This window comes from Zootoca vivipara, chromosome 2 (genome assembly GCF_965207765.1).
Source record: "Zootoca vivipara chromosome 2, rZooViv2.hap1.1, whole genome shotgun sequence".
Classification (NCBI taxonomy): Eukaryota; Metazoa; Chordata; class Lepidosauria; order Squamata; family Lacertidae; genus Zootoca; species Zootoca vivipara.
In genome coordinates, this window is record NC_142584.1 from 115212949 (window position 1) to 115225044 (window position 12096).

At 44.3% G+C, this 12096-nt stretch overlaps 1 protein-coding gene across 1 annotated transcript; it reads left to right on the forward strand.

Moving 5' to 3' along the window:
• Positions 1-392: 392 nt before the first annotated feature.
• Positions 393-12017, forward strand: LOC148687132 (vomeronasal type-2 receptor 26-like). The gene is made up of 6 exons (XM_088662510.1): positions 393-607; positions 2909-3200; positions 3588-4397; positions 5880-6107; positions 7828-7954; positions 11113-12017. Exons 1-6 carry the CDS (start codon positions 393-395, stop codon positions 12015-12017), a joined length of 2577 nt encoding a protein of 858 aa, XP_088518636.1.
• The last annotated feature ends 79 nt before the right edge of the window (positions 12018-12096 follow it).

Genomic DNA, 12096 nt, shown 5'->3' on the forward strand with positions numbered 1-12096 from the left:
TGCCCCTCAAGCCACACAGAGACTTCAGGTTGTCGCAGAGATGATCTTCCTTCCCCTTATAATTATCAAAATCATCATGATTTATTCTTGCCAAAGCCCAAGATAGCTTGCATGAACATCAGCAGCAAGGGCTGCATGTGGTTATCCGCTGCCTTGTGCCTTGGGGAAAAGTTGGTGCACAGAAGATCTCCTGTGTCAGAGACAGATTTAGCCAAGATTGAGAGCGGGAGTAAGAAGGGTGGGATACATCTCTGTGAGGTTTAATGGTTCTGAAGCTATAGCTGAACCACCACCCGTATTGGTTAAATAAGAGTTTTTGGCTTCTCCTGACTTAGCTGGCTATGGGGGAAGAGAGGAGCACTTGCATGAGAGGTGTAGGAGTCAGTGTCAGAATGAGATCCCAGATGCTGAGGCTGCTAATTTTGCTTGAATCCTGTAGAATCCTGAAGGCAAAATGCCCCCTGAATCCGATCCGGGAAGGATACAAAGCACAGAATTATTTCCAGCCTGGCGACTTCCTCATTAGCGGGATAATATCTCCAAATCTGTTTGGTCTACAAAGTCCATACATCTTTTCCCAGCCCACATCAACCAGGTTTGAGGGCGAGTAAGTAATCCTCTGCAGAAGAACGTCATGTTTTTCTACTGCACCCCAAATGGCTCCTGTTTACTAGGGAAATAGTCTCCATTTTACAGGGGAGGACTTTGCGGTCTTCTAGATGTTGTGGGACTACAGCTCCCATCAGCCCCGATCATTGGCCATGCTGGCAGGGGCTGAAGGGAACTGGAGTTTTGCAGCAGACAGTGGGTTGCATGTTCCCAGACATGCTCTATTTTTTCTGTTGAAGAATGTGCCTGCCTGTTGAAGAATGTGACACAACAGTATGAACAAACCAGGCATCAAAATGATGCATTGAATGATCACACTTGCAGGTGTGAGATGGGTAAGGCACAGGAGAAAATCCTACTTTGTGTTCCTGGAACGCTTGACTCAATGCATCAGAGTTTTTAATGGACAGGCAAATAAAGCCAAATTTTTAAGTACGAGGTTGTTTTTTACAGATCACATTAATAAGCCAGCACAGTTATTGCAACCCCCTGTAACACATGTATCTCTATGGAGAAGACTAATTAAGCAGTGAGCCTATTATGTATGTACCTTAATGTTACTTCCAATAATATATGCTTCATGGGTTGTGTTTGCTGTTCATGTTAAGTTTATGGTGTTACTGTTGAAAACCAATAAAACATGTGTTTAAACACACAAAACAAAAATCTTTTGTGCTGATATTTGGGAGGGCATTTGATTCCATCCCTTCCTCTGTCTGAAATAACATCCTGGAAGATATCAGCAGAATTAGTGTCAAAGGCCTGCGAATGCCATTTCTCCCACAGGAAAAAAAAATGAATGACAAGGAAACTATCCTTCTGGATGAAATGCTAGCTTAAGTGGACATTATCTCAACCTGGAACTACACAAGAAGCCTCCCCTGATGCAGAATTTGTTGTTTGTTGTTTAGTCGTTTAGTCGTGTCCGACTCTTCGTGACCCCATGAACCAGAGCACGCCAGGCACTCCTGTCTTCCACTGCCTCCCACAGTTTGGTCAAACTCATGTTCGTAGCTTCGAGAACACTGTCAAACTACCTCGTCCTCTGTCGTCCCCTTCTCCTAGTGCCCTCAATCTTTCCCAACATCAGGGTCTTTTCCAGGGAGTCTTCTCTTCTCATGAGGTGGCCAAAGTATTGGAGCCTCAGCTTCACGATCTGTCCTTCCAGTGAGCACTCAGGACTAAACATGATCCACCTGGAGAAGGAACTGGCAAGCCACTCCAGTATCCCTGCCAAGAAAACTCCATGGACAAAGACAACAGGCTGATGCAGAATAAGACAGGGAATTGCAAACTTAGCCAAGTTCAGTGCTTCTGAGGAATAATTTGGCTCCAGGGACTTTTTCTCTGCAGCAATCAACATCCCTAATATTTTCCCCTCACTGCTGTGCTGGACAGCTGGTTTCACTTGCGCAGGAGAGACTGAAGATAAAATAACCCATGTTTCTGATGGTTTGTTTCAGTGAAAGACTGGTTGGCTGCTCGGTCCCAGCTCCTGCCAACCTAGCAGTTCGAAAGCATGTCAAAGTGCAAGTAGATAAATAGGTACCACTCCAGTGGGAAGGTAAACGGCATTTCCGTGTGCTGCTCTGGTTCGCCAGAAGCGGCTTTGTCATGCTGGCCACATGACCTGGAAGCTGTACACCGGCTCCCTCGGCCAATAACACAAGATGCACGCCGCAACCCCAGAGTCGATCATGACTGAACCTAGTGGTCAGGGGTCCCTTTACCTTTACCTTTAACCAAATATAGCTTTTAAATGCACTTAGCTTTCCATTGCAGCAATTGGCTCTTTATGCAGCTCCTTTGAAGCTGCCAATACTAGCCTTAGCAGCCACATCCCCATATTTCACACACCTTCAGATAAAAGAATGTTTTCTTCATTTTTGTTCTTTGTAGTTTAGTGCTCCTCCTCTTGAGCAATCCTTGTATTTTAATTCTTAAGCGGCAAATGAATTTTCATCTTGCAAGAAGGATACGTCCCTTCTCACCCTTCACAAAAAACATGCAGACTAGGTTTCCCATATTGCACAAAGTGAAAACCCAGACACAAAAATTGTTGAGCTTTTCTTGGCAAAGTTATGGAACCTTTTGGGGTGGGGGGGGGAAGAGAAAAAAAATTGACCTATTTTTAAGGAAATTTCAGCAATTTTGGCCCGGACACTGTTTCCAACTGCCTTATTCCTGCTATGTCCGTATGGCAGCCCTAATGCACACCAAGATTTAGGGAATCAAATACTATTTATTTTCATTAAGTAGTGAATGGTTTGACACTTTTTCATTGATTGATTTCTTACAGATTGCCATTTAGGTTCTACTGGCACATCTTGTCCTTCTTGTTCACCATCCAAGAGATCAACCGGAATCCCAGGCTCTTACCCAACATCACCCTAGGCTACAGCCTCTATGAGAACTATTACAATGCAAGGATCACTTCCGATGCTATGCTAGACCTGCTTGCAGGTGCGGGAAGCAATATTCCAAACTATCGCTGTGGAAAATGGAATAATCACTTGGCTGTTCTTGAAGGAGCCAATTCCATCATCTCCAAAGTGATTTCAACCATGTCAGGCATCTACAAAATCCCACAGGTATGAAGGGTGGGGCATAAATTCGCTTTATTGTCAGCAGAGTCAAAAAGAGGAATCAAAGAGGGAGAAAGTCCTGAGCTATGTTAAGCTAGAGACCTCAGTTGGTTAGAGTGTGTTGCTGCCAGCGTCAAGGTTGCAGACTTGATCCCCGTATGGGACAGCTGCATTGCAGGGGGGTTGGACAAGACGATCCTCAGGGTGGCTTCCAACTCTACAATTCTATGATTCTTCAACACAGAGACTTTGATAGGGTTGCAGCCTCCCAAAGTTTCAAAATAAAACTATCAGCCCCAGCCAGGAAAATATTTGTTAGGTATTAAATATTTCAGGCTAGTCCTGTTCTTTGTTCTGAAAATGAAACACTGTACTTTTCCTCCCCCACTCCAGATCAGTTATGGCTTTGTCTCTAGGGTTCTTGATGAGAACACTGAAGTCCCTTTTGTCTACCATATGGTCCCCAATGAAGAAGTTCAGTACACGGGGATCGTCAAGTTGCTCCAGCATTTTGGATGGACGTGGATCGGCCTCTTTGCTCCAGACAATGAGAATGGAGACAGGTTCTTGAGTGCCTTGACACCTCTGATGTTCAGCAATGGAATTTGTGTTGCCTTTTCAGTAAGAATCCCAGAAAATAGTCAACTGAACCAGTTCAGACCAAGAGAATCAGTTGCCCCATGGAGGCAGACCAATGTATCCCTTTACTATGTAAACAGTCATACGGCACTGAGTTTCCTCATGAGACTACAACAAGAACTTGAGAAACAAATTGGGCCAAAAGTATGGATCACAACAGCTTTTCAGGACATTGACATGAATTTGTCTTTGGGTCCCAAGTCCTTGCAGTACATCCATGGTTCATTCTCCTTTGTGATGAAGACCAAAATAAGGAGCAAATGTGACTGCTATAAACCAGAGTCCCATCCTCTTAATCTGCTTCGGCAAAAAGCATTTAGTTGTTCATACTCTAAGCATGTCCTCGCTGTGAGAAGTTGGACAAGATGCAGAGACGTGGAGAATCCGGAGGTGCCGTCAGAAGAAGAGCTGCAGAGAGTTCTGTCTCAAGACAGCTACAGAACGTACTTCAGTGTCCAAATCATGGCTCATGCTTTAAATGTTGCCTGTTCATCTAGATCAAAGGGGATGTTGATGGCGGGTGAAGGAGACCTGTTGGCATGTCAAAGTCTGCAGCCATGGCAGGTATTTCCTTTCCCTTTCTAGAAATCACAGTTCTTTCTATCAACTCTGGAACAATCATTCTTATCGATTTAGACACAAATGCAACAGTGAGGAAAAAGTTATTGTTTTATTTATTTAGGTTTAGATTTAGATCCAGCTCTTCCTCTTGAAGAGGCCCATCACTTATGATGCAATTCTTGTTAGGCTCCAGCTGGAAGATGCAGAATAACCCTGCATTCATGGTGTTTGTATGTCAACAACAACAACTACTACAACAACATTTTATTACTTATACCCCGCTCATCTGGCCAGCCCCCCCCCAAGCCACTCTGGGTGGTTCCCAACAGAATATTTAAAACGTGATGAAACATCAAACGTTTAAAAAACCTCCCTAAAGAGGGCTGCCTTCAGATGTCTTCTGAAAGTCAGATAGTTGTTTATTTAGAATTGATTTTTATTGTCATTGTCCCATTGCGGGAACAACGAAATTTCTCGGTTGCTGTATCAACTCAATTAAAACACTCCACATGAATTAAATTACTAATAAGCACAATACAATACAGAACAGTAAACAAATGAAAATAAAAACAAAATGACTTCAAAGTCCAGAATTTCCATTTAAGGCCAAAATTGCTACAATCTAGGAAAATTGCTCTAGGTATCGGAACAATAATGGAAGACTTTAGGTAGGATGGGACAGTCGCCTGAGATAGGGATCGATTCAGAATCTATGGGAGGGCGTTCCATAGGGTGGGTGCCACTACCGAGAAGGCCCTCTGCCTGGTTCCCTGTAACCTCATTCTCGCAGGGAGGGAACCACCAGAAGGCACTCAGAGCTGGACCTCAGTGTCAAGGCTGAACGATGGGGGTGGAGACGCTCCTTCAGGTATACTGGGCCTTTAAAGGTCAGCACCAACACTTTGAATTGTGTTCAGAAACATACCGGGAGCCAATGTAGGTCTTTCAGGACCAGTGTTATATAGTCTCGGCGGCTGCTCCCATTCGCCAGTCTAGCTGCCGCATTCTGGATTAGTTGTAGTTTCAGGGTCACCTTCAAAGGTAGCCCCACGTAGAGCGCATTGCAGTAGTCCAAGTGGGAGATAACCAGAGCATGCGCCACTCTGGTGAGACAGTCCGTGGGCAGTTAGGGTCTCAGCCTGCGTACCAGATGGTCTGCATATCAAAATTGGTCTACTGCAATAAAAAATGTAAGTCCATAAAATAAAACCACAAGAAGCCACAACAAGTTAAAAGCAGGTGTCCCTCCACCTGCGGGGTGTCTGTTTAGTCTTGTCAGTAGAAAACTTTGTGGCACAACAGGAGTTTAGAGTTCCAAGGGAGCAGGGCTGAGGCATCTGAAATGTTTTCTAAGTTCTGGTTTTCAGTCCTCTGCATACTCCAACGAGACCAAGTGGTGCCATGCAAAGATTTCGGAGCTCAAAAGGAGCTGGGATGAGATGTCCAAAATGCTTTGAAATGTTGGTGTTTTCCTTGTCGTTCCAGCTTCACCCTTTCTTAAGAGAAACCCGGTTGTTGAATACTTCCATGGGCAGACTGTATTTGGGTGAGAATTGGGAGCTGCCAATCATGTTTGATATTGAGAACTGGGTGTTGCTTCCAAATGAGTCTTGTGTTAGAGTGAAAATTGGGAGTATAGAGACAGAGGCATCCACTGACTTCAAGCTCGCCATTAACCCAGAAGCTATTGTGTGGCCCAAGCAGTTTAACAAGGTAAGAGACCCTTTATTCCACATGATATGTGTTAAGATCTAGCAATCTGCTGAATATTTCCAAGAGGATTTCAAGTATAATCTTTTGGAGGTTTGGCTGATTATAATTAATTAAGCAACTAAACTATTAAATGTATATACTGCCCTTCATGTGCAGACACACACACATGTATGCATGTATTTTTTTCATTTATTGTGGGAGCCTTTTTTGTGGAACTTGATTGAGCTGCCCATTATGGTCCATGGTAAATCTGGCAACAGAAAAATTCTGTGGTGCCCGCCTTCCCGTGATGCCCTAAGCATGTGCTTATTTTGCTTGATGGATAATCCAGCCCGGTCCTGCGAGATTTCATGAGAACATTGCAGAGCCCATGCAAGAGCATCCTGGAGCCTAGTGAGCAAAACAGAGAGCTTAGAAGCTCCCTGCATTGCTTGGGGAGTAATAATAATAATAATAATAATAATTTATACCCCACCCATCTGGCTGGGCTTCCCCAGCCACTCTGGGCGGCTTCCAACAGATTAAAATACAACAATCTATTAAACATTAAAAGCTTCCCTAAACAAATGTCCCGCCTTCAGATGTCTTCTAAAAGTCTGGTAGTTGTTATTCCCTTTGACATCTGATGGGAGGGCGTTCCACAGGGCGGGCGCCACTACCGAGAAGGCCCTCTGCCTGGTTCCCTGTAACTTGGCTTCTCACAGTGAGGGAACCGCCAGAAGGCCCTCGGTGCTGGATCTCAGTGTCCGGGCAGAATGATGGGGGGGGGGGGAGAGACGGAAGGTCAGGAGGCGTTCCAAGGGGCTGATTCAAGTATATGCATTTTTGCACATACTATTCCTTCCCTGGAATGTAACCCCTGCATAATATAATAATAATAATATAATAATATTTTATTATTCATACCCCGCCCATCTGGCTGGGTTTCCTCAGCCACTCTTGGCAGCTTCCAACAGAATATTAAACATAATAGAATATCAAACATTAGAAATTTCCCTAAACAGGACTGCTTTCATATGTCTTCTAAAAGTCAGATAGTTGTTTATTTCCTTGACATCTGATGGGAGGGCATTCCACAGGGTGGACGCCACCACTGAGATGTGATCATACTTTATGTTTAAATACTGCTCTTCATCAGAGTGTTTTATTGCTGCTGTTCTTGGATTTTTTGTTTTGTTTTGTTTCTGTATCTTTTGCCTAGAGAACCTGCTGGGTTGTTTCAAAACTCTATGAATCAGCTCCATAGACACAAATACTCCTGGCACAAATACTTGCCCTGAACATACCATTTGTTTTTTTATCAGACTGTGCCTCGGTCCAGTTGTTCAAAGACCTATTTATTTTACTTTTTCTGAGAAAAAAGCAAGCACAGCAGGGAGGCTTCCATTCTGCGTCAAGCATAGAAGCCACCTTCTAGGAGCTGTTGGGAATTTGGGCCCACAATAAAATATTTGAGGGGGCCGGTCTCCAACAAAGTTGATGGGCATTCCCATTCAAATTGTGTGTGTGCACTGCATCATGTGATCGATTATTTATGTGGGGCACGGCTTACCTTGGTCTCCACAATATTTTGTTCAAGTTGGCACCCCTGACATCAAGGGTGCTTGCTTGTGGGACTGGAGACCCTGCTGGGTTCTTTCCAGACTCTATGAGTGAGTTCCATGGGCACACATATTGCTGACACTTCCCCTTTAATGTGCCGTCTTTTCTTTATGGCTAGACTGTGCCTCACTCCAGGTGTACCAAAAGCTGTCGCCCGGGATATGCCAAGGTGGTTCAAGAAGGAGAGCCGGTTTGCTGCTACGCTTGCATTGCGTGTGTGGAAGGGACCATATCTACACAGGAAGGTGGGTGACGCCACGGGAGATGGAATTTGTGGGGAGAATATGAATAGGGCAACATATTAGCCAGACACTTTCTGTGAAGATTCTAAAGACATATTTGGATGCAGATCCTTTCTTGATTTCTGCATTTTTATTCACCTTCCAGGAAGTCATTTGAAAGAAATGACTCGTAGGAAGCAAATTGGGCTCAGCCTGCCCTGCCCACAAGGCATAGCTTTGGCTATTTTATACCATGCCTTCTAGGATCAGAGAACCAGAACCACCCTCAGCAAGAAATAGTGGAAATCGCAAATATCCATTTAAAAGAGAGAAAGCATGATGCACAATAATAATATAAATATGCAAACATTACATTACATTACATTACATTACATTACATTACATTGTAGATGAAATATTACAATAGGGCTACTCTGAGTATTACATGGAAGAAATATAAAACAATTATAAGAAGAGATCACACATTAAAGGTGAAATATGACAAAGCAATTTATCCATCTAACAATTTTCCTCCAGTTCAGCTAAACGAAAAGATGTAGACTGAGGACCCTCTAGTTGGGAATTTTGTTCTGGATGCATTCTGCAGCATATTCTTGACATAATAAAATGCATATTTAGGGGTTTTATTCTACTTTAGTTTGATCAGCAATGCTTCTCTGGTATTATCCACCATATCTGGAGGGGCTAGAGTGCCAGTAAAAGAGGATAAAAATAAACCAGAACAATTAAAAATTATGGGATTTCAGCAAGAGGTTATCGGATGTCCCAGACCATGACTTTGAGAACAGCCAAAGCAGCTGGGAAGAGAGAAGTTAATGGATATTAAAAACAATAATTTCATAAGTTGTGTGTTCTTGTTTCTCAATTTGATCCTTTTACATGGTTTGTAAGTTTCATGGTATTTTATTCCTTGTGACTTGCCGTTATTTTTATTGTTTATAGATTACTAATTTTTATTGTACATGATAAGTGTAAACTGTTTATTATTTGCTGATATTAAATTTTACTGTGTACCATGTCTGAATATCACTATTAAATATTATTGAGTATTGTTTTATTTGATATAAGTTGTTTATTCAAAGGTTATGTTTTTATTATGATGTTTTTTGTATATTACGTTTGTGATCTTTGCTGTCTATTTTGTTGTTTCTTTAGCTTGTAAACCTTCTTGGTTTACAAGAAAATAATAGAATCTTAGAGTTGGAAGGGACCCCAAGAGCCATCTATTATGGCGTATTAATATGTGTTCAGTATGTGAGTGATTCAGATGACTGAGGAGAGGAAAGATTCTGTTCCCTTTCTTTATTTGTTTTTCTTTATGCTGACCAGTGTAGAGTTTGTAAATAATAAAGACATTAAGAAAGGAACCAAATGGGTGAGGTGTTTATTCCTGTAATGACCGCTTCCCCAACATAAAGGGGAGGCGCATTTTGCGCAGTCGCATGCAGCCCCCCCTGGGATCCCTGAGGCAGACCTGGAAGTTTGGAGGCTGGCACGGCCTACCTGAGGCTGGAGGCTGGAGTCACTGCCCACTCAGGCAGCCGAAGGGAGGCATGCCAGGGGGATCGGCCAGGTAGGATCAGGTAGGCTTACCTGCACACAAAGAAGAGGAGCCATTCTTGGGAAGCAGCTGATGGATTCAGAGCTTTCCCACCCTCCACTCCCTAACTTTATGCTTGCTTTACAGGTTATTTACTCCCACAGGCTTCTTGCTTTACAGGTCTTTCTTCCACAGGCGTACACGCATGCAGGCGCTGCTACGACCGGTCACTGTTAAAGGGCTGGAAAGGACTTTCCCTGCATTGGCAGGTTTCGCCTTTCCCGTAGCAATTCGTCACAACTTTGGCAGATGCAGGCCTTGGGCGGAATCCTTTAGTCATTTACATAAAGGGGAGGGGCGTGGGGGCGGTGACCCCCCACCCTATTGCGGCAGCGATAACAGGGTTCCCGTAAACGGGCCTCAAGGGGGGGGGGCATTTGGCGATGCCACTTGGCTGATTATTGCCCTCCCCTTCCAGCGACGGCGATCGGGGGGTGGGTGGGCTATCTGATTGAACATATGTTCTCCAGAGTTAGCCCAACCCCCCACTCATGCTGGACAACCCTGAAGATCACCCCACCCCCGGCTGGGGGCTGGGAGGGATATACGTCCAATGCCTGCGCCAAGGTCTTCCTACATCTGAATTTTAATAAAGTTGTGGCCAATTTTAATCCCATAAATACGTGGTCCTGTGTCATTATTCCCTCGGGGCTGCCCTGGGGACTGGGGGGGACTCCGCCTGACTGCGCAATGGGAATTCACCAAGAGAAGGCTGGACGGATGGACTGCTGCTGACGCTGTGATGATGCAGGAAGACTTTTCTGTGGAAACTCCACTTTGACAAACAAAGGAACCCAAGAGTAGATGCTCTAGTCCAACCTCCTGCAATGCAGGAATCTCAGCTAGAGCATCCCTGGAAGATGGCCATCCAACCTCTACTTAGAAACCTCCAAGGAAGGAGAGTCCACCACCTCTTATGGGAGTCTGTTCCACTGTCGAGCAGCTCTTACTGCCAGAAAGTTTTTCCTGATGTTTAATCGGAATCTCCTTCCTTGTAAGCTGAAGCCATTGGTTCCATTCCTATCCTCTGGAGCAGGAGAAAACAAGCATGCTCCCCCTTCCATGTGACAGCCCTTAAGATATTGGAAGATGGCTCTCATCTCTCCACTCAGTCTCTTCTTTTCCAGGCTAAACATGCCCAGGTCCTTCAAGCATTGTAGAGTCGGAAGGGACCACGAGAGAAGCAATTATTTTCCCTGTACTTTTTATTGCTTCCCACGAAATAAAAGGTTAAAGTTCAAGGTAGAGAGGTGTGCCTTCAGCATACAGAACAAAACATTTACCATGAACACAGCACACACTTCTGTGGGGAAGTCTCTAACTCTCAGCTTTATCAATATAAAAAAGTAAAAAGTGAGAAAAATCTTGTTTGCCACCTCTTTCTCCTTGGAGGAAAGCCAAGATCGCAGTGACAACATTAGATAATGAAGTGCACCAAAAAAGCTTCCCTTTCTTACAATACATCCTCATTTTCTGATATCTCCCATATGAGTGCATTTCTCGACATGTAATAGAATGTGTCTGTAAGCAAAGTCAAAACCATTCTTTTTCTCCTCCTCAGATGCAGAGCGTTGCACCAAATGTCCAGAAGAACAAAATTCAAACAAGGACCGAGATCTCTGCATTCCCAAGATTATCACCTTCCTATCGTATAAAAAATATTTGGGGACCCTCCTGGCTTTCTTGGCCCTCTTCCTGTCCTTAACCACAAGCTTCGTGTTAGGAATCTTCATTAAATACAAGGAAACTCCCATAGTCAAAGCCAACAACAGGGACCTCTCCTATATCCTCCTTGTCTCCCTCCTGCTGTGCTTTTGGTCCTCCTTCCTCTTCATTGGCCGTCCCACGAAAGTCACCTGCCTCCTTCGACAAACAGCCTTCTGCACCATCTTCTCGGTTGCTGTCTCTTCTTTGCTGTCAAAAACCATCATGGTGGTGCTGGCCTTCCTGGCCACAAAGCCAGGGAACAGGGTGAGGAGATGGCTGGGGAAGAATCTATCCAACTCCATTGTCATTTCCTGTTCCAGTGTCCAAATGGTCATTTGCATCATTTGGCTGGGGATGTCTCCCCCATTCCCAGACTCTGACAAGCATTCCCAGGCTGCAGAGATCACCCTGCAATGCAATGAAGGGTCTGTTGCTATGTTTTATGCTGCCCTCGGTTACATGGGCTTCCTAGCTGCCATCTGCTTCACGGTGGCTTTCCTGGCGAGGAAGCTGCCTGGGGCCTTCAATGAAGCTAAGCTGATCACTTTCAGCATGCTGATCTTCTGCAGTGTTTGGGTGTCCTTTGTGCCCACCTACCTGAGCACCAAGGGGAAGTACATGGTAGCCGTTCAAGTCTTCTCTATCTTGGCCTCTAGTGCTGGGCTTCTGGGCTGCATCTTCATTCCCAAATGCTACATTATTGTCCTGAGGCCTGATCTGAACACAAAGGAACACCTGACAATAAAAACTAAAGAATGATAGAATCATAGATTCTATAGGGACAGATTCTGCTGTAAGCAGAACCAGTTTTGTCTCCAGAGGGGGAGGGATGTATATG

Bases quoted from the DNA above. Each gene is read 5' to 3' on its own strand.
- LOC148687132 (XM_088662510.1), top strand. From the start codon at position 393: ATGAGATCCCAGATGCTGAGGCTGCTAATTTTGCTTGAATCCTGTAGA. The intron at 4,398-5,879 runs GTATTTCCTTTC...TTGTCGTTCCAG, and splicing joins AAAGTCTGCAGCCATGGCAG to CTTCACCCTTTCTTAAGAGA. The intron at 6,108-7,827 runs GTAAGAGACCCT...CTTTATGGCTAG, and splicing joins GGCCCAAGCAGTTTAACAAG to ACTGTGCCTCACTCCAGGTG.